The sequence below is a fragment of the Nipponia nippon genome, unplaced genomic scaffold (assembly GCF_047370975.1).
Source record: "Nipponia nippon isolate SJK-2023a ecotype South Korea unplaced genomic scaffold, ASM4737097v1 scaffold_13, whole genome shotgun sequence".
In the NCBI taxonomy this organism is placed as follows: Eukaryota; Metazoa; Chordata; class Aves; order Pelecaniformes; family Threskiornithidae; genus Nipponia; species Nipponia nippon.
Window position 1 is genome coordinate 736885 of NW_028262324.1, and position 22222 is coordinate 759106.

At 46.5% G+C, this 22222-nt stretch overlaps 2 protein-coding genes across 3 annotated transcripts in view; one reads left to right on the forward strand and one right to left on the reverse strand.

The window, feature by feature from the left end:
• SAMHD1 (SAM and HD domain containing deoxynucleoside triphosphate triphosphohydrolase 1) overlaps positions 1-22222 on the forward strand; it is a 24400-nt gene continuing 2178 nt past the window's right edge. The window contains exons 1-15 of one of the 2 annotated variants that reach the window (XM_087750178.1): positions 1-205; positions 319-385; positions 4993-5065; positions 6269-6429; positions 8146-8261; positions 8872-8942; positions 9964-10119; positions 12294-12394; positions 12504-12612; positions 13210-13301; positions 14563-14678; positions 16543-16682; positions 19138-19227; positions 20444-20548; positions 20914-21051. In XM_087750178.1, coding sequence (XP_087606304.1) covers positions 1-205; positions 319-385; positions 4993-5065; positions 6269-6429; positions 8146-8261; positions 8872-8942; positions 9964-10119; positions 12294-12394; positions 12504-12612; positions 13210-13301; positions 14563-14678; positions 16543-16682; positions 19138-19227; positions 20444-20548; positions 20914-21051 — 1740 coding nt within the window. The remainder of the gene's footprint in view (positions 206-318; positions 386-4992; positions 5066-6268; positions 6430-8145; positions 8262-8871; positions 8943-9963; positions 10120-12293; positions 12395-12503; positions 12613-13209; positions 13302-14562; positions 14679-16542; positions 16683-19137; positions 19228-20443; positions 20549-20913; positions 21052-22222) is intronic. The other variant, XM_087750179.1, reaches the window with a different exon arrangement.
• TLDC2 (TBC/LysM-associated domain containing 2) overlaps positions 4492-22222 on the reverse strand; it is a 25033-nt gene continuing 7302 nt past the window's right edge. The window contains exons 6-7 of the transcript XR_015703046.1: positions 7485-7667; positions 4492-4851 (exon numbers count right to left, since the gene is read on the reverse strand). The gene's annotated coding sequence lies outside the window, so the exon portion shown is untranslated. The remainder of the gene's footprint in view (positions 4852-7484; positions 7668-22222) is intronic.

Sequence of the window (22222 nt, forward strand, 5' to 3'; positions counted from 1 at the left end):
ATGGGGAGCCCGGCGGCGGCGGCGGCGGCGGCGGCGGGCGCGGCTCCCGCCAAGCGGGCGCGGCGCGAGGGCTCCCCCGAGGGGCCCCGCGGCCCCGGGGCCGGGAGCGACCGCTGCGACCCGCGGCTGTGGGACACGGAGCGGCTCTGCCAGCACCTCTCGCGCTGCGGCGTGGGCGAGCCCAGCCTGCTGCGCCGCTTCCGAGGTAACGCGGGCCGGGGCCGGGGCGGGGGCCGGGGCCGGGCAGCCCCTCGGGGCGGCCGGGCAGCCCCTCGGGGCGGCCGGGCCCCGCCGCTGACGCGGTGCTTGCCCCCGCAGAGAGCGGAGTCACCGGGAGCATGCTGCTGGACCTGCCGGCCTGCGCCTTCGAGGTCACCCGCGTCTGGTGAGAGCCGCCCCCGCGGGCCCGGGGGGGTGGAGGGGCGGCGGCCCCGGCTCTCAGCCCCGTGAGGCGGCTCCGCGCCCCGCCGGCGGAGCCCCGGGCCCGCCGGTGTCACCGGCCCTGGGGCGGCCGTTTCGCCTTTGAACGGGGAGCAGGGCGCTCGGCCGGGAGCTTCGCCGCGCCGGGGCCCCCTTAGCGCCTGCGGGCCGGGGCGGCTGCTGCGGGCGGGCCGCGGCCTCGGAGGCCCCGCCGCGACACGAACCGCGGGGAGAGGCTTGTCCCGGGCCGGCGGGCGGCTCTGCCCCGCTCCCGCCGCGGTGCCCCGGCCCTCGGCGGCTCGGGGCGGGCGCGGCGTGGCCGGGCTGGGAGCCTCCGGCCCAGGTTGCCGGTCCCCCTGCTGGTCCCAGCACAGCCAGCGCCATCCAGGGCGAAGCAGCCAGCTGCCCAGTGACCAAAAAATCCATTTACAAGCTTTAATGAAAAGGCCACCGGTAGCACAGTAACATTTTAAGTGTTAATAGGAACACCGGTGTAAACTCCAGGGGTTTTGACGAGAACTTTCTCCTCAGCCTGAAGTTAATGCCGCTCCGATTCTCGTGACGACAGTGGTAACCATTTTTGAAACAGGGAGTAGATGCTGCTTCGTGGAGGCTGGGTTTCACCCATCTCCCTGGGACACATCCCAGGCGTGGAAGTTTTAATCACGTGGGAGCTGCTGGGACTTTGCTCTTTGTCGTGACTTTGCGCTTTGTTGCGCCTGCTACAACAGGGTGGAGCGTTGTGGAAAAAGAGATTTTGTTGTGTGTCCCGACGGAACGCGGGCCGGTGGGCGAGCGGCGGAGTTCAGCGGCCACCGTGACAGCACTTGGCTGTGGGGCGCGGTGGCTGGCAAAGCCTTACTCCCAGCTCGGTAGCGGTCACCGGCCACGAGTACAGGAAAGCTGGATGCTGTCTTAAAGCGCGTAAAGGGTTGTTCCCAGCAGTGAGGGAAGTGACCAATCCCCAAAAAACCTTGTAATTTTTCTGGTGGTGAATGTACTTTCTTGCTTTTCTGAAACAGAAGAGAGTATAAACGTATCCTGCTGTCCTGCGTGTCCGAAGGGCCCCACTGCCCCTCCTCTGCCCCGCTGGGGCCGGTTTTGCTCCCCTCCCCTGGGATGTGAGCCTGCTTGCTCACCACATACCTCCTGGTGCTTTTGAATCTTTGAATGTCTTTTCTTTACTCATTTGCTAACCTTGTTCATGCTGTTTCCTCCAATTTAGTCTCAAAACCCAACTGTTGCACTCAAGCTATTTGCTAACGTTGCGGGTAGTGGACCTAAGGGTGCTTGGTGCGGGGTTACCTGGCACGCGTACGCAAGCGCAGAGCTGCGCTTGTCTGCTGGGAGTTTGGAGTACTTTGGTGTGCTGCTTGGCTCCTTGGCTGAAAACTTGTCAGAGCTGAGCCGTGCTGGGGGTGAAGAGCCGCACCTCTCTTAGATCGAGGCATCCCGGTCACGCTCCCAGCTTGCGAAGGGCTGGGTGTCTGGGTGTGGCCATCGGTAGAGAAAGGGGAGCTGGCGTGACTCAAGGTGACACGGCAGAAGGGTTCCGCTGTGGAGGAGGTAAGATGTTGGCAGGGTTCGTTAAGGTATTTTTGGGTTTTTTGGAAGAAGGCTTTTAACTGCAGCTGTTTGAAGTGTGCAGGTAGAAATGGTGTGGTGCCATGAGGAAGGCAGCTAAAGGATTTATTTGTTTCTGAAGTATAAGGTAATTGATTGGAATAACAAGTGGATGTAGAGTTTCTGTTTAGAGACTGCCAGGAGGCCGATTGCTTTTAGCACCTGGCTGGCTGCTGGAGCACCAAGTGCCCGTGGGGACGCTCGGACGCACCGGGCACGCGCAGGCCGCTCTGCGGGTCTCGGGCCGTGTCAGTGCGGGACGGGGTAGGAGGGAGTCCCTCTGAGGCGTGGGCAGGCGGCGGAGTCAAATGGCTGCGAAGAGCTCTGGGTTGGTGTGGAGAGCGGGTGGTGCTGGGGGGATGGAGTGCCATGTTTGTGGGGTCTCCTGTATAATTTGTTTCCTTCGGTGAGATCTGACATCTTGTTTCTGTTAAGCTGAAATTGTTGTGAGTTGGATGAGAAATTGCTAGAGCCTTCTGCTTTTTCAAAACATCTCAACTTTGCGCTAAAGAATGATCCCTTTGCACGTGTCTTTCCACTGCACGCTGTGTCCTACAGTAACTTTCATTGTTTCTCTGTGACAGGCCGGTAATGAATGTGTATATTTAGTTCCCTGCCATTCCTGGGCATTCAGTGGGGAGAGCTCGGGACGCGGGGGCCTGGAGGCAGTGCTGTGGGTTTCCCATGCGCTCCCGCGTTCCTGGAAGTGGATGTTTTGTGTGGCATGCGGCATGCTGCGTTTTAAATACGGATGATGAGTAGGGCTGTCTGGCTGACCTCTCCGGGGTGGTTAAGTTCCTAACGGGTGCAGGAAAGGGGGTCTCATCCTTGTCACCTGTGGCGCAAGGGAGGGTGCGGACAAAGCAGGGGCGGGTGGCGAAGGGCCCGTTCTCACCCTTTCAGAGGCAGCCAGCGGGATCGCTGCTTTGGCTGTTGGAGGAACTGTGCCTGCACAGCCCTGGAAAGCCACACTATGCTAACCCATGATTTGTGTGTGATCTCTTGGTTGAGGCGGTTTTACCCTGTAGACACCAGGTGAAAAATCCCCTGCTGTTGTTTCCTGTCTGAAGAAGGATACAGAGAGCTCTCTGTGGCGTGACATTCAGGTGATCGGTCACGCCAGGGCTGTACTGACAGTGTGCTTTTTCACCTGGAGGCCAAACCCAAAAGGAGGGTTGGTGTTCCTGGAGGCAGGGCAAGACAGCAAGGCGCGCAGGCCACTGACGTGGTGTCAGGCGGGGACCTCCCAGCCTCCCGGGTCGGGCCCATTCCTGTTGTTGCTCTCTCACCCATGTGCAGCACCGGTCCATCCCGGGGGTGACTCCAGCAGATGTATCATACGGTGTAGAGAGGTTGGAAAGGTTATGCGATTCTTATAAGCAGCAGTTGAATATTCTTGGTCCAATTTTCAGGACAGACCTCAAAGAGCAGTTGCTTTTCCTGGAGAGTGTAAGGATGGGTGTGCACAAGCGTCTGCTGGCTGCAGAAGGGCTCCTCGGCCTTTCCGCCATGCCAAAGTTTATCTTCCCTTAGCAGAGAGCAAGAAGGATGGGCAGATGCAGGCGGTCCTCCTCTTGTCCTCAGTGCTGGCTGCTTTCTGTTGCCCTGTAAAGAGTGGGCTCTTTCAGGAGCTCCGCTGTAAGTACCTGGGGGGTTGTGACTGTTCCTACAGAGGGAGCTGCTTGGGATGTGAAGTAACACGCTGGGCTGGGCATCGCCACTGGTGCTTTTCATCTCGCTTGCAAGTGGGGGCAGCTAAAGACTTGTGGCAGCCTGTGAGCGGCAGAGGCCGCAGCCCAGGAGCTCCCTGTTAGGGACCGGGATGCCAGGTGCTTAAGAGAAAAGCTGCTCACCAGCAGCTCAGGCGTCATATGCGTTTAATATTTTATGGCTTATGAATTATTAAATAATTCGGATGAAAATATGTAGTGCATCAAGCAGTATCTTTTGCTAATAGTTGACATTTTATAGTATTGCTTTCTGTGAAAGTTTAAATTGAAAGACTGATGTAAAACTGATCTCAGGGTGGTTAACTGCTGAGGAGTGTAAAAGGTAGCAAATCGGACTTTGTCATGATAAAGTGTTTGCTGTCGTACTGAGGCTGAAACCAGTTTGCTCAAGGACAAGGCTTGCAGACACAGTTAATAAAAGTGAGTGTAATAGAGTGATAGTAATATTACTATTATAAAGTGGGTGTAACAGAGTGTAATAGTGATATCTCTCCCTCCAGACTTATCCTGCCTGTGCTCTTGGGCTCCCGTGGCCACAGCAGAGCACCTGCGGTGAAAGTTCACGTGTGTGTTGTGAAGGGGACCTTTAATAATTTATTAAAAATGACAGCAAAATATCTTTATGAAATAGAAGAATCAGTTCTCAACAAAATCAGAGCATCTTTTAAACTCTGCTTCCGCTGTTGGAATTGAAATTAATTTACGTAAAATTCAAGTTAATTTGGCAAAATTAACCTTCTTTTAATACAGAGTCGACTAACTGAAAGAAATTTTTATAAAATTGTTTATTGGGACTTTTACATTTTAGTTTAAGGAATTTTTCAACCTTAAAAGATGTCAGTTGTTCAGGCGCTGCGTGTTGTCTTTCCCGGAGGTTTAAAGGACTCGTCCCAAAGGTGACTTCCCTAAGAGAAACTGATGAAAGAATTGTCTGTTCCCTGGTGTTTCTGTTTCCCGGGTCTGTATCAGTGGGAGAAGCACTTGCACTGCTTTACAAACAGCTTCTGTAGCTATTTCTTCTCTTCCTTCTATACTTGACTTCGGAAGGATAAATGCTTCCGATATTTTTCTGAAAAAGCTGCAGAAATACGTATTTCCATAAAAGAGTCAATGAATATCAGAGTAATATGAACTTGCACAAGTAATTCCATATGCACTGCAAATTGTAAAGGGAAATGCATTGCAAACTTTGCTCTCAATGTCTTTTTTTCCTTTCTAGCCTCCCATCTGAGAGACTGAAAGTGCTGGCCTGCCTGAACAACCTGCGCCAGCAGCACATGGATGTGATGAAGGTAGACCCAGCGCCGCGCGGGGAGGACGCCGCTTCCAGGGCCTCGCCGGCGCTTTGCAGCGCCGTCTCTCCCTGCCTCTTTGCCTCCCCTCCTTTTGGCTCGGTGGTGCCAGCTGGTGCGGCGGTGGTGCCTTTCCTTTGCAGAGCAGCAAACTCCGAGCCCTTCTCCTAGATAGTGGGTGGCCTAACCCACATTTTTACCCAGGGGGAAAAACCACATTAACCAGAAAAATTGTTAAAATCACCAGCTAAGAGCTTTATGTGGGCACCTGGCAGTTGTGAGAGATTGAATGAGCAGATGAGCTGTTTGACATGTGTTGAGAAGCTCCCCTTTCACATCGCTGTGTGTAGAGCCTCCCCTTGGTTTTTTTTTTAATTAGTTTAGCCCCAGGCCTGGGTTAACAGAGTCCTCATTTCCACTGTTTGCCAGGTCCAACAGTTTCTCCCAGTGGTCTATGTTGGTTTAACTGGGGCCAGGGCTGCACACATTCCTTAGTTGTCTGGGCATCTGCCAGAGCCCTGTCAGCTCAGTGACCCAGAGGAGAGAGAACACAGGAAAGCCTTATTTGCCTCAGTATTTTACCAAGATATGTGTGTGGTGAAATGGTTTTATCTGCTTTTGAGGCAAGGATTAAGTGTGTGTGTCTTCTCTGGTAAGCCACTGTTGTTACTCAGGTGTCTCTTAAAATGCGTGCTTAGGGATGATCAGGGAATACTTCTTTCATATTTCAGTTATCTCGGGTTTTGCATTTTATTTTATGAAAAAAGAAAGAATCATAATTTCCACTCCAAAATTTCAAAACACATGAACAATGGCAAACCAAACACTTCTTATTGGATATCTCAGATGCATATTGCAGTATTCGGCTTTAACTGGAATAGCAGGTTAATAAAGACAGCGGTTCTCTCAAGTGTTAAGTTTTGGAATTGCTCAGGTGCAAATAACATTTTTAGAGATTTTTACTTTAATTCCCTTGCCCTCTGAAATGTGCAGCTTTGTCTTTTTTGATGTCAAGTTTCAGTAGTTCTCCAAGGTAAACGTTGATATAGAGTAGGCAGGATACGGCTGTTTTACAGGGGAAAACAAGACAATCACCCTCTCCCGCCAAATACCTGACCATTCTATATATCCTTTGCCTTGGTGCCTGTTTCTTTTCAAAGTCAGATGTGAAATGTTAATTACAGTATTGTTTGGCTTTTGTAGGTTTTTAATGATCCGATTCATGGGCACATTGAAATACATCCCCTTCTTGTCCGTATCATCGACACGCCTCAGTTCCAGCGTCTCCGATACATCAAGCAGCTGGGCGGCACTTACTTAGTGTTTCCAGGAGCCTCTCACAACCGCTTTGAGCACTCTATAGGGTAAGGTGATGTCTTGCATTTGGATCTCCCCAGGTTTGGCTCCCCTAACGCGGAGTGCCAGCCAAGGGGCATCGATCGCTGTCTTTGAGCATTGGTGAAAACTGCTATGGTGGCATTTTTGGTCTCACAAGTGTTCCTGGTTATCCTGTGTGATTATGGGCTGTTCCCTTGAACTTTGTTTAATAAAGACAGGTAAAGAAACCTACAAGACGGATCAATGTTAGATTTCCTCCCCCACGCCTTCTTCTTCTAAGAATAATGTTAATTAAAAACTGTGCATGCTTTATGTTCTCCCTGGTCAAAATTTGAATTTTAAAGTGTAAACCTGGGAAGGGTACTGGACCTGCTCTAAATGACTTGCCAGACAGTTGTAATCCCCTTATATTGTCCAGCACAGCTAAAACCCATCTTCTCTGTAATGTTTGCATCTGTAATTGTATGCTTTATGCGAACGATGGCAGATTGTCAGGCTGTTAGCTGTAATATAAGTTAAACAGAAACAGATGATGGACACGAGGATTCCCAGAGTGTTGTGAGGTCGTTCACACTCTGCAGAGAAGCTGATTAATGACAAATTTAGGCTTGTTTTAAAGGAATATCCCAAGGTGCAGAGAAATTAAACTAGTCAATGGTTTTTATTCGGGTGATCTGGCCAGTCTAACGTTGTTTTTGTTAGTGCTGAAATATTGTGGAGTTAATTCTGGCTTCTGCCCCTGCTCCCTGACACTAACAAGATGCAAATGGCTATTGCAAAAGGGTCAAGGCAGTGAGGCAAGCTGGAAGTGACTGCATCTGGTAAACCTGAAAAGACAAAAATGTGAGGGATATAAACCAAGCTTTCACAACAGGAGTCTGAAAACTCCAGTGGTATCAACAACCTTTTCTTTAAAATGGTTCAATTAATCTAGGTGGTTAAACGTAGGACAGTGGTTCTCAACTTGTATATCATTTCGAAGATTTCTACAATGTTAAAATAGAAGAAGTGAGGTTTGTGTGCTTATTGGTCTAGTAAAAAACCACCAAACAGTAAAATTCGGTATAGTAAAAGATATTACCTTGTCATGTAAAACCTTGTCTTGCTTTAAGATGTTCTGCAAGGGGGACTGCTGAGGCAAGTAGAAAAAGAAGTTGGTGTAGAGCTTGTAAACAGTTTGTAGGAGTATGTGCCGTATGGTTGTTCCTGCTGTTTTCGTATCATGAGAACAGAGGGTCCCGTTCAGTGGAATTAAATGTCAAATCTAAAATGAATGAAAGGAATAGAAATAATTGTTGTAAGCTATTGTTAAAATAGCAGTCTGAAAGAAGAACGAAATGCTTTGGTGACTGTTGCGGACCTTTGCAGCTGCACTGACTGGAAGTCAAAGGATGATGTGTAAGCTGTGGTGCTTCAGGATGCACACTGTCCACAATGCACTGCTGTTCACTTAGCTGCTCCGTGGTTGTGCGTTATGAAATACTGCAGGATGCTGTTGTCTCTGTTTTTGGGGCATGGTATCTCATGCTTTTTTGCTTTCAAATGTGTTACCGATGACTGAAACTCTACTGCAGGAAATAGTTTGTCTGATTCTCTTGCAGGTCAGGGTTTGAGTATTTGTCGTGTGCTGCCTCTCAGACAAGGACGGTGACTTAATGGAGCAAAATAGAACAGGTGAACTGCTCTTTTTCTGTTCAGCCTAAAACACTACTATATTCACTTTTTTTTTTTCTCTGCAACAGGGTGGGCTACCTAGCAGGATGTCTGGTTCGTGCACTGAAGGAGAGACAACCAGAACTGGATATAACCCAGCGAGATATCCTCTGTGTAGAAATTGCTGGGCTTTGTCATGATTTGGGTAAGCAACACTTGAGATGGTTTGTTGCTCTTTGAAAGCTAACCTGGATGAAAAGCTGGCTGCGAGATCAGATTGTGAGAGCAGTTTTGGGCTGCTCAGTGTGTGGCCATATTCTGAGACAGGATTTATCTGTTCCTGTTTGGTCCAGAGTACATCTGCAGAGGCAACTCCACTTGGTGAATCTGTAGCCGCTTTGAGCTAGTTTCTTGTCTTGTTTGCATACGGTGTTTAGAGTTCTGCCCTCAGTGGCTGAAGTCCGCTTCCTTTTGTGATGTCCTCAGGGCTCTTAAAACATTTCAGAGTGAAAATTAGTGGCCCTTTCAAAAATTGCTATGTTTTATAACTACCTATTTTCTTCAGAGCTGGCACAGAGTAATTAATGTTCTCAGTGTTACTGCAGTATTTGCTTGTGTAGGTAATGGAACTGGCTATCCTAAGTGCAGTAGTACGTAAGGTGTCTTAGGAAAGCGTACTCGCTATAGCTGAATCTTCCTCATTGATGATGTCAAGATCGAGTCAAATACAAGAGAATCCACATCCTTAGCTGGCTCAAAGTATTTTTGCTGACAACCATGTCTCAGATTAAACCTGTGTAATCTTTATTTTTAAGGTCATGGGCCATTTTCACACATGTTTGATGGAAGATTTGTTCCACTCACTCGTCCAGATTTGAAGTGGAAGGTAAGCTGTTCACTATTAAAGTAGAAATAGAAAACTGAAATTTTTAAAGGGGCAGTAATTCATCTTTAAAGACTGCCAGTGCTTGTGAGAATATAGTGATCATCTAGCCTTTTCTTATTGCATCATTTTGATGGCATAATTAAAAAACAGAATGTTGTCTTGTAACCTTGTGATGATTTCCTTGTTGTTCTCTTTAACTGTTTGCTTGGGGAACGCCAGTCCCCTCAGCGTGGCTGTGAGCAGATGCAGCCTTACTAGCAAAGCAGAAAGAGGTGTGGGGAGAAGCGAGGGCAGTGTTTGTCACCAGCATCTCTTCCCCGAAAGTGCAGTTGTGTACGCGTGTCCTCTCCTGCAGATGTCACGCAGGGTGACGCAGAGGAGAAATGAAATGTCTCGGTCTTGTCAACACCTGTAGCATGACTCTGAAGAAGCAGAATTCATTAGGACTGCACTGATCATTTTAAGCCAGCATTGTGCATTAAAATGCATATTGCGAGCTTTCTTCAGGATACATTTTACAGATGCAAAATACCAACTGGGAGCTTCCTTTCCAGTTTAAGATTTTAGTTCAAGGCCAGGATGTTTAATACAGTGTTTAGAATTCAGACTTTCAGAAACTCTGAACAGAGTTTCAAGGGTTGTTTGCTGTGAATGAAATGTAACGCAGTCCTTTCAGGCCTCTCTCTGCTTGTAAGTGCTAAGCAAAATCAGCTGAGTAAACTTGTTAATCTTCTGCAGGGCAGAATTGGTTATTTTGTCTTTTAGCATTGTAACTGTCTTACTGCTGTTCGCTAAAATACAAAAGGAACAGCTCTCTGCTGAAGGGCGTGTTTGGACTCTGCGGCCCGGGTGATTTCCTGGCTGGTTCGATACCAGACGAACAGCAGATCCCAGTGCTGCACCCACACCGCCGTGCCCGCGGGCCCTGCCAGGCAGCGCTGCTGGGTTAGGAGAAGGCTGTGACGCTGCAGGAAAGACGCTTAAACTTTGTAGTGCAACATTTGGGTGGTTTTTTTCACAGCACGAAACTGCCTCTGTTGAAATGTTTGAGCACCTGATCACTTCCAATAAACTAGAAGAAGTCATGAAGTCGTATGGTCTTGTCCTGGAAGAAGATATGAACTTCATCAAGGAACAAATAGGAGGGCCTATAGATGAAGCCGCTTGTGAGAAATCGGTGAGTCAGTGTACTGCTCCTGTGGTTATCTCCATAAATGTCTTTAATTTTACTGACAGAGTAGATCATTTTTGCTTCTACTATGTTTTATTATTTATTTTTAGCCCAGTGAAATTCTGAGAATCCTGGCACAAGAGATGCTAGAGAAGTGTGGTGTTTGTTTCTCGCAGTGCTGGCAGGAGGTGGTAGCTTCACTATGTGATGTGAAGATGTGCTTACATCTTCCTGAGAAGTTCTTACCTCTAAGTCTTCAGATTAGAGGAAAGCTTAAGAACGTTATTTGTATTTGATGAACCTAATTCACTGTAACTAGATTGGTAGAACTCAATGTTTAATGGAAACCTTAAATGACCAGGTTAGGATCCAGTAAACACTGGATGCCTGAAGGCGGTGGTGATGGGAGGTCGTGTTTTCAGGTGGCCGTATGAAGAAAATGTGGAGGTAGTTTAGGGTAACAAGCTAATACTGGATAACAAAACAGAGAACTGGCAGAGATGAGGCAATGAGCAATGCAAAGTGTGGCCCAAGTGCCAGAGCCGCGTCAGCTTTGATGACAGTAGGAAAACACTTGGATTTATTGCAGTAACAAACATAGAGGCAGGGATAAGACTTGAAGAAATGTGTTGCCTCAAGAGGCAAGGAAGAAGAGATCGTGATTATTAATCCTTGCAATTCTATGAAAGAATTAAGTCCTCTCTCCTCACTTTACACTTCAGAGCTCTTGTCATCTCTTCAAGGACACCCATTCAGTTGCTACCAGAATTAAGAACCTGTCAGTGGGGGATCTGTCATGACAATCTGGTCCTAATCAGAATTTGTATGTTATCCCAAACAAATCACCCACAAATGTTAGCACTTACCCATTATTTTCTGCTGTAGTAGTGTGTAGTTCTACCATGTGTGCTCCAGCACTCTGATGACAAACAGAGGGAACTTAGCATAATAAAATTCAGTCCGAGATCTTATAGGAAGGGGATATTCGTTTACAAAGTCTGCAAGTTGATTTTTACCCATTTGCACACAAATCTTGCTGCCTGCCGCTGCCATTGATCTTGTGCCAGGTTCTCACCCAACGTCTGTTTTTCCTTGTTTGGATCCTGTGCCTGTTTTCCAGCAGGATAACAGGAAAAGGAGTGTCATATATGATACGTGGCACCCTTCTTGCCACCCTCCTGGTGTTGGGCTGCAGGATCTTCCACTGGCAGTCGTTTGTACTGTGGTGGTCTTACCAGAGCAGAGGCTCCGCTGCTCTGAGGCACCTGTGCTATGATGCCATCACCTTCCAGGCCTGCTGGTCCTGACACAAACCATGGGTGGTTTGTGCGTTGAACGCAAACGGTATCCTGAACATTGTCCCAGTAGCAGAGCTCTTTGTGATCAGCACAGGATATTTTTATCTATGATATGCTCTTATCCTACTGCTTACGCACGTTTCCGTTCTTATTCATATCAATTTTAATATTTCTGTAATTCAGGTAACATGAAAGCCATTTATCTGTTTGCATACAATGTTTTCCACCTTCAGAATTTCAGGACCATTTTATGGCATTTTTTGTTTAGCTGAAGAATCATTACATTTTAAAGAAAATAATGTTTATGTGCAACTTGTATCTCATTGTTTTGGCATTGATTTCCTGTTTGCCTCATGGCTGAATTCTCCTTGTGGGTTAGGAGTTTAAGTAGTTGGCTGTTTAAACAATTTTTGTTTAAAACCTCTAAATAATTGTTTTAAAACTCTGTTCTACAAAGTTGTATAGTTGATTGCAGAAGACTGCAAGACAGTGACATGTTTGTGGGTTTAACTAATTCCTTGAGGATTATGTGATTCCAACCTTTTCCCTTCCTTGTTGCTATGCATTTTTTTGGCATTTCAAAGCTGCAGTCTTTGCTTTAGTAGAATGGGAAATGAAATGCTTGTGTACATGGTTTTTATTCTTCGTAATATTCTGGGAAGGTGGCTGCTTAAGCCCTAGTTCTGGATTTCTAATGCCCGACAGCTTCTGAAAGCTCTTTTATTGTCTTTGTGTTCTTTGCTGCCTCAGCATTGGATGTTTATCACAGGCAAAATCAAAGTGTATTCCCACTGTCTTTAAAAAATTGTTCTGACATTGTTTGCACACTTTAATTTCTTATTGTTTCTGATTTTTTTTTCTTCTCGGCTCCCCTGTTGTTAGTGGCCCTACCGTGGTCGACAAAAGGAGAAAAGTTTCCTATATGAAATAGTAGCTAACAAAAAAAATGGCATTGACGTTGACAAATGGGATTATTTTGCAAGGTACAAGTCTTTCGGTTTTTGTTTTTTATTATGAATTCCTACTGAAACAATGCTACTGTATGTATAAGTATGATCTCATTGTTAAACGCTCTCTGTGGAATATTTTTAGGGATTGCCATCACCTAGGAATCCAGAATAATTTTGATTATAAGCGATTACTTAAATTCATTCGGGTCTGTGAAGTAAGAAACCAGAAGCATATCTGTACCCGTGACAAGGTAAGCAGCGTGCGTGAACTGAGGGGACGCGCAGCAGCCAGATGCGTGCGAGGTATAGCAGCACAGCGAGAACAGGGGGGGCATGGCAAAGCCTGCCTCGGGCAGCGTGGTACAGCTGCATGCTGGATTGCAGGGGCGTGCTGGGCTTGCCTCCTAGGCGCTTTTTTTAGCCCAAGAGGAAGAAGTAGTTGCTGCTTTGAAAGCTGTTCTCAGAAGCAACTGGTTTAAGGAAGGCAGGGACAGAGCAAGCCTCTGTCTGAAAGGGCTTGTGGCGGGTCCTCCCCGGGCAGACAGAAACCATCGGCTGTGCATGATCCTGCTCCAAGCCTCCCGAGCAAGAGCTGAATGTGGCTTTGTTGAGGGGCTGCTAAAGGAGCAAGAGCTCCTCTTCTCTGCCCGGGCTGCCTGGGGTCGCTGTCAGGTCTCTGCTCTCCCACGGCAGCCTGAGTCTGTTTCAGAATTTGTAAATTGTGAAAAATAACCATTCTGCTCTGTGTTGCAAAGGGAAGGAGACAACTCGTTTGAGTCCTTGATTGTTTTAATTTTCCTATTAAGACAATGTCAAAAGTAAAAGATGATTGGGTTTTTTTGATTCAGGAAGTTGGAAATTTGTATGATATGTTCCACACACGGAATTGCCTGCACCGGCGAGCATACCAGCATAAGATTGGCAACATCATTGAAATAATGCAAGTATTATACTTTCCTTTTCTTGCATTCCATTTATTTTTAAATTCTTGAAACTGTATATCCATCTGGAATATTCAGATAATCAGTAAGGTGTGACATAGAATAAAAGCCACTGGGCTATATAACCCAATTCTTGTGGCAAGGCTCAGTGCTTAGAGTATGAAAGAAGCTGTGATTAACAAAAAAAAAAAAAAAAAAGAGGAGGACAACATCCTTCCATGTGAAATTCAATTAGGGGAAAATTACTAAAGCCCTGAAGAAGCATAGGACCAGGGTGTGCTTATGCTCAAACTGGCTGGTTAATAGAGCAAGGTTACTAACAGAGTAAAGTAATGAGCAAGCTTACCGTAGCTGCGCCAAGGCCCGACTTTGTGTTTATGTAATGCCACAGCAGGAATTATCCAGGACCAGGACTCAGCTGGCTACCTGCATTTTTGTACCTCTCTTGTTTATCTATAGAAGTTTCCCTATAATCCCAAATATTTTTTCATTAGGATCTTGGCTGCCGAGTAACTATCTGCTGAGTTTGGGGAAAAAAGGAATGCAGAGGATTACACAGTACAAGAGTGATTCATGACTGCTTTCATTTTGTAAACTTCAGCTCCTGGTTTAGTGATCCTCTAAAACTCAGACTAAAAATGCTAAGGTTTGACAGTCCCTACGTGTGAGGAGTAAAACAGCCCAGAAATTTAGTTCTTGGCTTACCATAGTTATAGCAGGCTATACTAATGAGTGTGCGAGCCAGAGATGAAAACAAGATACGGGGAACTCTGGAAGAACTTGATCTTTAGAACATCAGGTTTTCCCACCTGAAAATACCATGTGTTCATGATGCTCTACCTTTACAATGCTTTGCATTCTCTCAGTTAACTCCTGGAGCAACAAGTCTGTAAAAGGTGGTATGTAGGGCAGCCTCATTGCAGCCGAGTGACCATGTCACTGTCTTGCAGGGTTCTGCAATCATCTAAGCAATGTTAAACGCATAGTCTGAAGCAGAACAAAGCGGACCTGCTCATTCGTTGACAGAAGGTTAAGGTCTGATCTGAGCCTGTTTGCAGTAAATGGAAAGACTCTGTTGAAATGTGCAATGACAGCATGGAGATAGGACATATTGCAGTGCGATCAGGGTCTGCTGCGTTCTTGGGATGCAGTTCCATCTCTTCTATTTATAGCATATCAATGCACTTCTTTTTTGACTCTTGAGCAATAAGGTGTTTCAAAATGATGCTATCCTTAAGTCTTAATTTTGTCTCAAACTAGGATTACGGAAGCCTTTCAAAAAGCAGACAAATTTTTTAAAATAGAAGGCTCTGGAGGAAAACTGTACCAGATTTCTACAGCAATGGAGGACATGGAAGCCTACACTAAGCTAACTGGTATGAGCTCCCAGAATTATTTTTTTTTTTAAGTAAAAGAACATGAGTACCTTTTGGTCCATGGACAAGGTGACAAAGGCTGAGGGCCCTGTTGCACATGTGTGCCTTAACCTGTGTCACGCTAAAGTCCTCTGCTGGCAATCCTTCATCTGCCGCAGCCGCGTTCAGCCTGACCGTAGACGTGCTGCGTCGAGCGGGTGGAGGGGCTGCACAGAGTGCTGAGATGAGGAGGTGCCTGGCCCCTCTGACGCTGTGTGCCTCTGCCCCAGGGGAGGGGAAGGGGCTGGCTTTGAGGGGCAGTAGCTATTGGAGAGCATGAATTGCAATGTTGGGCCGTGGAAGGCTGGGCAGAAAGGCAAGAACTGAGATTAGGTCCTTAATGGGCTTGGATCTGTTCCCTGGGGGCTGTCTGGTCTGTAAGATTAGCAGTGCTAGCGAGTTAGCACCAGGGTGCTGTTGTAACTGCCTGCTGACGTGTGGTACCTGGTGAGGAGCACAGCTCGGGGCAAGGAGACCATGACTGTTCCCTGCCTCTTACAGTCTGCCACAGCAAGGAGCTGCTTGCCAGGGCTGTCCTGCTCTGCAAGGAGAGTGATGTGAGGAATATGCCAACATCAGATGTAACAGCGCACCACGAAGGACGAGTGTGTTCTCCTCCTCTTAAACTGAGGCACTTCCTTCCCTGCCTCCAGTGGTTGCAACCTGGGGGCTTCTGAGAGGACAACAGGCTTGTTTTCCGTAGTCTGTGATGAGTGATGCTTCAGTGAAGCTGTCTGGTTGCCTCTTGGATCTTTGCAAATGATAAACCTCTGTGAGGTTCTGCAGCAGAAAGTTCCGTAGCTTTCTTCCATGATGGGTGGAGAACCACCGTTGGTTTTTAATTTGTTGCCTCCTGATGTGACAGAAAATCCTAGTTTTAGTAAAGGATGAGAGAGCAAACCATTCCCTGTCACTGCTGCTTTTGCACAATGGATGTGTTCATGGGCTGCTTATTTCCCCTGCATTGTCTCTTCTCTCAGTCTGAAGAGATCTAGTCTGTTGTTCCTTGTGGAGAAGTTCCTGACTTTGATCAACCCTGTCCATAAAAACAGCCCTCGGTTCAAGGCGTTTTGGTACATGGCTCATAGCTCGCTTCTGGAGCGTGTTGGGAGCTGCTCAAGCCGGTTGCGGTCCTAGGCAGGGCGTTGCAGAGCCCTGCTTGCTCCGCATGTCAAAGCTGCCTAGGTGTTTCTGGCCGGGGGGTGCGAATTGGCACGGAGTGCAGCTGTCTTGGTTGTGGCAGACGAGCAGCATCCTGACAGCAGCAGCCTCTTCAGGACAGCCAAAAATAACCTTTCTGCTCCGAAGCCACATCAAGAGAAACCTGTGTCTTGCTGCTCGCATTGATGGTGGGAAACACGCTGCGTACTTCACTGTCATGTGGAGACGGGAGGGGGGACTTTGATGCTAACATCCAAAGTCTGAGAAATTCTGAAGGTTTAACGGAAGTACTTTATTCTTTGACAAGACAGAGCACCCTTGTCCCTGAGCCAGTTAGCGCTGGGGTTTAGGATATGCTGCTGAACAAGGTTGGCTAAATAAGGAGAGGAAGCAACTTCCAGTGAAATAATAAAACTTGTTGCAAGGGTGAGAATTGAGCTAGTTCTTCCCTCAACAGCTGTTACAAATCTGATGACAATCAGGATGACATTGTAAGCGACTTCTCAGTCATCAGAGTTCGTACGTTCAGTCATTCTCTGAAAGTGAGTGTCTTTTTCCTGAACCAGCAGTTCTTCTTGGTGCTTTAACCTTTGTCCCTGTGTGTGCATTTTGCTGTGATGCTGGATTGTGACATACTTAACAAAAATCAATGCAACTTTGGCAGATAATATCTACCTGGAAATTCTGCACTCAAGTTGTCCGGAACTGAAGGAGGCACGAGAAATTTTGCGTAAAATAGAACGACGTGAATTATACAAGTTTTTAGGAGAGACTCAACCGGAAACGAAGAGGGAAATCGTAAAGGTAATGTCCATTGGGGGAAGATTCTGAATTCTGTCCCTGTAAAAATGTTCTCCGAGTTGCTGACTGTCTTTTTTTTTTCTCTGTCTCCCTATGTTTTTTGTTTCTTTTGTTTTTTTTTTTTTCTTAACTGCTATTCCAAAAATAGAGTCAAAAGTTCTTCTCCTGTCTTTATGTAGCTAAGCCATGTAATGTATTATAGGAAACTGGGAAGAGTTTTATCTACAAACAGCCAGAAGAATGGCAAGAGGTGGAAATTCAGAAGTTGGTTATTGCAGAAATATTTTCAGAAAAAAACTGTTTTCTGAAAAATACAAAATTGCATAAAAACCCATTATAGTGCAGTGATTGAGAAGGTTATTACTATCATCTTGTGTTCATTAAAATTTCAAGATAAGAAGGAACACATTTGCTTTGAATTGTAATTTGTGTGCTTTACTTTGAGAACAGACGTCAAACTGAATAATAACTTCTGAATTTCTTGGTATTAAATTCTATACTTAGCATGAGCATGCATGTGTGTTTTCCAGTGTTTGCTTTTCGAAGCACTTGTCAGACATCGGTTTAACCGCTACATTGATTGTCAAGTTTCTGCCCTTCTGAGGAGGAGTTCAGGATAGATGGCCTAACAAACGAGGAGATGGGCAGGAGAGTGAATTGCATGAGTTCCACCTTTAAACAGTTCCTTTTAGAAGCTTGTTAATGAAAAGAAAAACTCTCGCTTTGAAAATCCAGCCAGAGGCGTTGAGCCTTGGGGTATCCAGTATGTTGTTTTGAAGGGAGACTGGATCACTGTTGGTGCCAGAATTACATCCAGCCAATTCTTTGCAGCTTCTGGTGCTCGGCTGAGGGATCGGGGGAGAATTTTTCCTCCTGTGGTGCAGGAGTTGCCTGTTGCAGGAATGCTGGAGGCTCAGCTTCCTCTGAAGTGCTGGAGGCGAGCAGGGGCTAGACAAGACAGAGCTGTGTCTGTTCTGCTCCTTAAGAAACCGCAGTGCCGTTATGTTTAGAATCATAGACTGCTTTGGTTGGAAGGGACCTTTAAAGGCCATCTAGTCCACCCCCCTGCAATGAGCAGGGACAGCTTCAACTAAATCAGGTTGCTCAGAGCCCCGTCCCATTTTGTGATCCTCAAGCTGGCCAGAGCCAGGGGAGCATCCTAAACAGCTACAGAGCTCTTAAATTCAGAGCTAAGTTTCCAGTTAATGCAAACTGGAAGAGGTAACTTAGAGAAATAAGCAAGCAAACAACAACAAAGAAAGGGAGAAAGTTGGCATACATACATTCTGATACAGAATAGAAACAGAACAGCTTATAACCAGGCTGCCTCCTGCCAGTTGGCTCTTGGCAATTCTTTCCTCTAGGTTTGCTCTCAGTCTAAACCTCTCCTCGGCTTCTTGAGTCTAACAGACCAGACATATGCCTCAGCCTGGCAACGCGTGTGGTTCCCTGCTCTTCGCAGCAGTCTCCCTGTCTTTGCAATGGAGAAAGCAGCAGCAAAACCAATGCTGCTAGGTGAATTCCTTCTTTTCTGGACCTGTCTCCTGGATGCTCTGTGCTGCACTCAAAGCTTTTCTCCCATGAGTCTCAGTTGCTCCTAGGAAATCTTGCTTCATCAAATCTTGCATCTTCCCCAGAACATAGCAGCCCTGGACAAAGGTAAACAGGCAACCTTCTCTCTCCTGCCCGGCCACAGCCTTTTAATGAGAACTCACACATTTCCATGAACAGCTGCTCTCCATCACACCATGCTCCTCTGCTTGGCTTTGGCCTGCCTGTCAGCAGGGAATCTTCTCTCGGGCCCAAAACCAAACAAAGCCCCCTTGTGGGTTTCAGCTTTTGAAGTAGGTCACCATCCCCCCAGAGTTTGCCTAGGAGCTTGCTGCTTCTGGTTTTGGTTTTTTTGGGTTTTTTTATAGTGATCAATGACATTACTGATCTTGTCTGTCTCTTGGGTTTTTTTTATGTTTGAATGTTTAGGTATAAAAGCTTTATTAGAGGGTGAGATCCTGCAGCCTTTCATTAAAAAAAAAAAAAGTTCAGTAAAAACATTTACATTCAGCTTTGGGGATTAATTAATTGCAAAACATTTGTATTAGTAAAACGATTGCTTGAAGATACTTATTTTCTGCTTTCTTGGAGACTTCAGCATCCTGGACGGACTGACTCTTCCCTGCCCGTCCTCCCCTCCTGTCATCAGGTGTCAAACTCTTCCTCCACAGGCTGGCTGTGCTTGGGTCTTCTCAATTGCATAAGCTTGTTTTCTTTCTAAAAATTGGTAGAAAACTTATGGCTAAGGCATACAAGGATTCAAACAACTGGATTGCTGCAAGAACAGTCTGTCAAGCTGTGAAGAAATGAAAGCTTTAGTTTAGTGACACGTTCTGTCATGCATTTTGTTACCTTGGTCTAGACCTGATAGTGCATAAATGTAATCTGAGTTACTGTCTTTTTTCAGAGTAATAGCCTGGCGGAAAGCATTGCTAATTCCAAGCCAGAAAAGGATCCTCCAGATGTGGAGCTAAAGGCTGAAGATTTCATAGTTGATGTAAATATCTCTCAGAGCGGGTTCAGAGTAAAAAATTCTCAATCACGGAGGGCCTTGTATACCACGGTGAAAACTGGAGATGTGTTTCAATACATTTGCAAAGTGAAAAAACAAAACCACAGGGTTGCCTCCTAAATGCTGTCCAAGCTGTTCAGCTCAAGGCTCTGAGAGCAGCGAGCTTCCCCCTTGGGAGGTTTGCCGTGGTTGGGAGGGCCTGGGGGCAGGGGCTCCAGGCAGCCTCGCTGGGCTGTCGCCTGGGCACTTCTGCTCCTGGGGACGAATGTGTTGTGCTGTGACTGTCCTCACTCTGAAAAGGAGCAGCAGGGAAGCCTTTGGGGTTTAGCCTATGGGTGCTATAGTCAGCAGTCTAGGAGCCACTGCTGCGGGTTATGAAGGCAAGTAAACTGCGGGCCCCAGGGCGGGGATAACGGGCACAGAGACTTCCAGGCTTCTAGTGTTGCATGCCTGATGCAAAACCCCTCCTGGGTTTTGTCTTCTGCGTAAAGCACCTCGCTGCCACGGCTCGGTCTCCAGCCAGCGCTGGTGGGAAGGAGAGAGCCTGAGACGGAGGAGAGAGCTTGAGCAGTCTGCAAGTATCAGCCAGCTCAGTCCCTGTTCTTGGTTAATTCTGGGAAGAGCTAACGAATGGCTTTCCATAGAGTGCATCACAAATCACTTCTAAAGCTTCCTTGCATTGAAGATTTGCTTCAGGCTGGGTAAAGTTGTAGCGGTTTGCTTAGCTTTAAAGTACTTGACTGTGCTTTCCTTGTCCCACAAATTGAAGTCATGGGGACGTGGGCTCCTTCCTGCTGACCACAAAACCGTTGGTGTACCAACAGATGTAAATAACGTCTAAACCTCATGTTTAACATTGTAAGCTCTACTGCTGCCTCCGCAGGTTGTGCGTGTCGGGGAGGCGCAGGCTGGCGAGGGACCAGCCTGCTTCCACCGTTTGAAACTGGAGCGTTTCAGAGCGCGACTGGGAGTTGGTTGGGGTAAATGTGAATATCAACCTGGCAGCCTCGGAGCGAAAGGTGGTGGAAGAAAAGATATAAAATGCAAATACCAGATTGTTTCATTAAGGAATCATTTGTTGATTACTGTTCTATTTGATTAGTGTCGTTTACAGAAGTATAGTGTGTATCCTTTTGTATTTATTGTGAGAAAACGAAAGACAAACATTAACAAATGCCATTTTCTTTGTTTTACGTGCAAGGTTATCAATATGGATTATGGAATGAAAGAACAGAATCCCATTGATAAAGTTCTCTTCTATTGCAAGGCTGATCCTTCCAAGGCAGTCAAGATCAGTAAAGAACAGGTAGTCTTTTATTTTCCTCAACTGCCTCCTGAAGGGCGGCGTCTTCACAGCTTGCGATGGAAGTGCTTACAGTCCTTCAGGATAGTTCCTGCAGGAGTTGAGAGGCTGTGGAATCCATGTCCTTGCAGGTCTTTGATGTCTGTTGTACCACGACAGTCTGGAATCCTGACGGCCTTTGCATGTGAACAGTATTTAACTTGAATGCACTGGGAGTCTTAGAAAAATACAGTTGATTTCGATAAAGCTCATGGATTGTAGTGGGATGTTTTTTACTGCTTTCCGTTTGTCTTCAGATGAAAAAATTGAAGTTCAGTGGACTCTAAATTCCAAGAAATACTAAAGCTTATTTCTTTTTTGCTCCAAAGGTTTCAAAGCTTTTGCCCATGACGTTTGCAGAACAGGTTATCCGGGTTTACTGTAAAAGTCAGGATCCAAAAGTTGTTTCAGCTGCAAAACAGTATTTTATTCAGTGGTGTATAGAGAAGGATTTCACCAAACCCCAGGTAACAAATTCACTTATTCTTTTTCTTGTTCTTAGAGCTCTTCGCCTTTGTCCGTTAGCTTTCTCTTTCATTCAAAAGCTTGGCATTCAGGCCTCATCTCTGGCAGAGCTAACCTAGCTTCTGGTTTTATTGTGGCTCGCATCTGGCCGTGCTTCGGTTTCACTGAAATAGTGATGGATTTGCATTGCTTTACCTTATGTGATTTGAAGTCATGCTTTTATAACAAAGTTAGTATCCACACAGACACTCACTAGTTCATGGATGCAAGTTTCCTCATACAAAGGCTTAAAACAGCACTGAGAGATTAAAAGAACTAGGGACCAGGTCAGATCCGTTCTTCCGTTGCCTTCCCTCTTTTCCTTCCTTGTTCACCAGCTGTTAAACTCCCTCCTTTTTTTCCTTTTCATCAAGTACGCTGATATCCCTGACTTGGCATCTTATTTGCTAGAGACACCTGCAAGTCTCATTTGGGGAAAGAGCTGCATCGTCTGAAATGAAAGACCACCCAGCAGATGAGTGTTCTTACGTGCTGGAGCTGCAGCTATGGGCACAAACAACTTGTTTAAGGCTCATGTCATGCTTCTGGCATCTGTCTTTTGAGAGCAGTTTATTTCAGAAAGGCTTTTTAACAAATGGATTAAGTAACAAGCTTTCTCTGCTTGCAGAGTATGGTTGTATCCTATATGCAAGTTCTTCGAGTTCAGGCATATCCGTCTTGCAGGCCCTGGCGTGTTGCAGAACATGGCAACATGCATCTCACCAGCTTATGTCTAAGCTTAGAGAGCTCCTTGCTCTCCGGTCTGTGTTTGCAGTGCCTGAGCACTAGATTAACATATATACCCGACAAGGATGAGCACCACTCTAACCATACCAGTTACATACTTTAAGACCGTGAGAGGCACATCCAAGCACCTGCAGCTGGTAGATTGCAACGGTTTTCAATGAGAAACTGTGGTGAAGTCAGAGGAGATGCTTACAGTAGTGTTTCTGGTTTGTATACCAATGCCCAAAATACAAGCCTGCTGATCTTCCCGGATTCGCTGGGAATAATTTAGGAAGAGGTGAACTGCCAATGGTGAAGGCTCAGATATGCGGGGGATTTTTTTTTCTCCCCACCAGATGCTACCACTGACTGCAGCAATTTCCATCTCTGGGATGCGCAGTCTTCAGT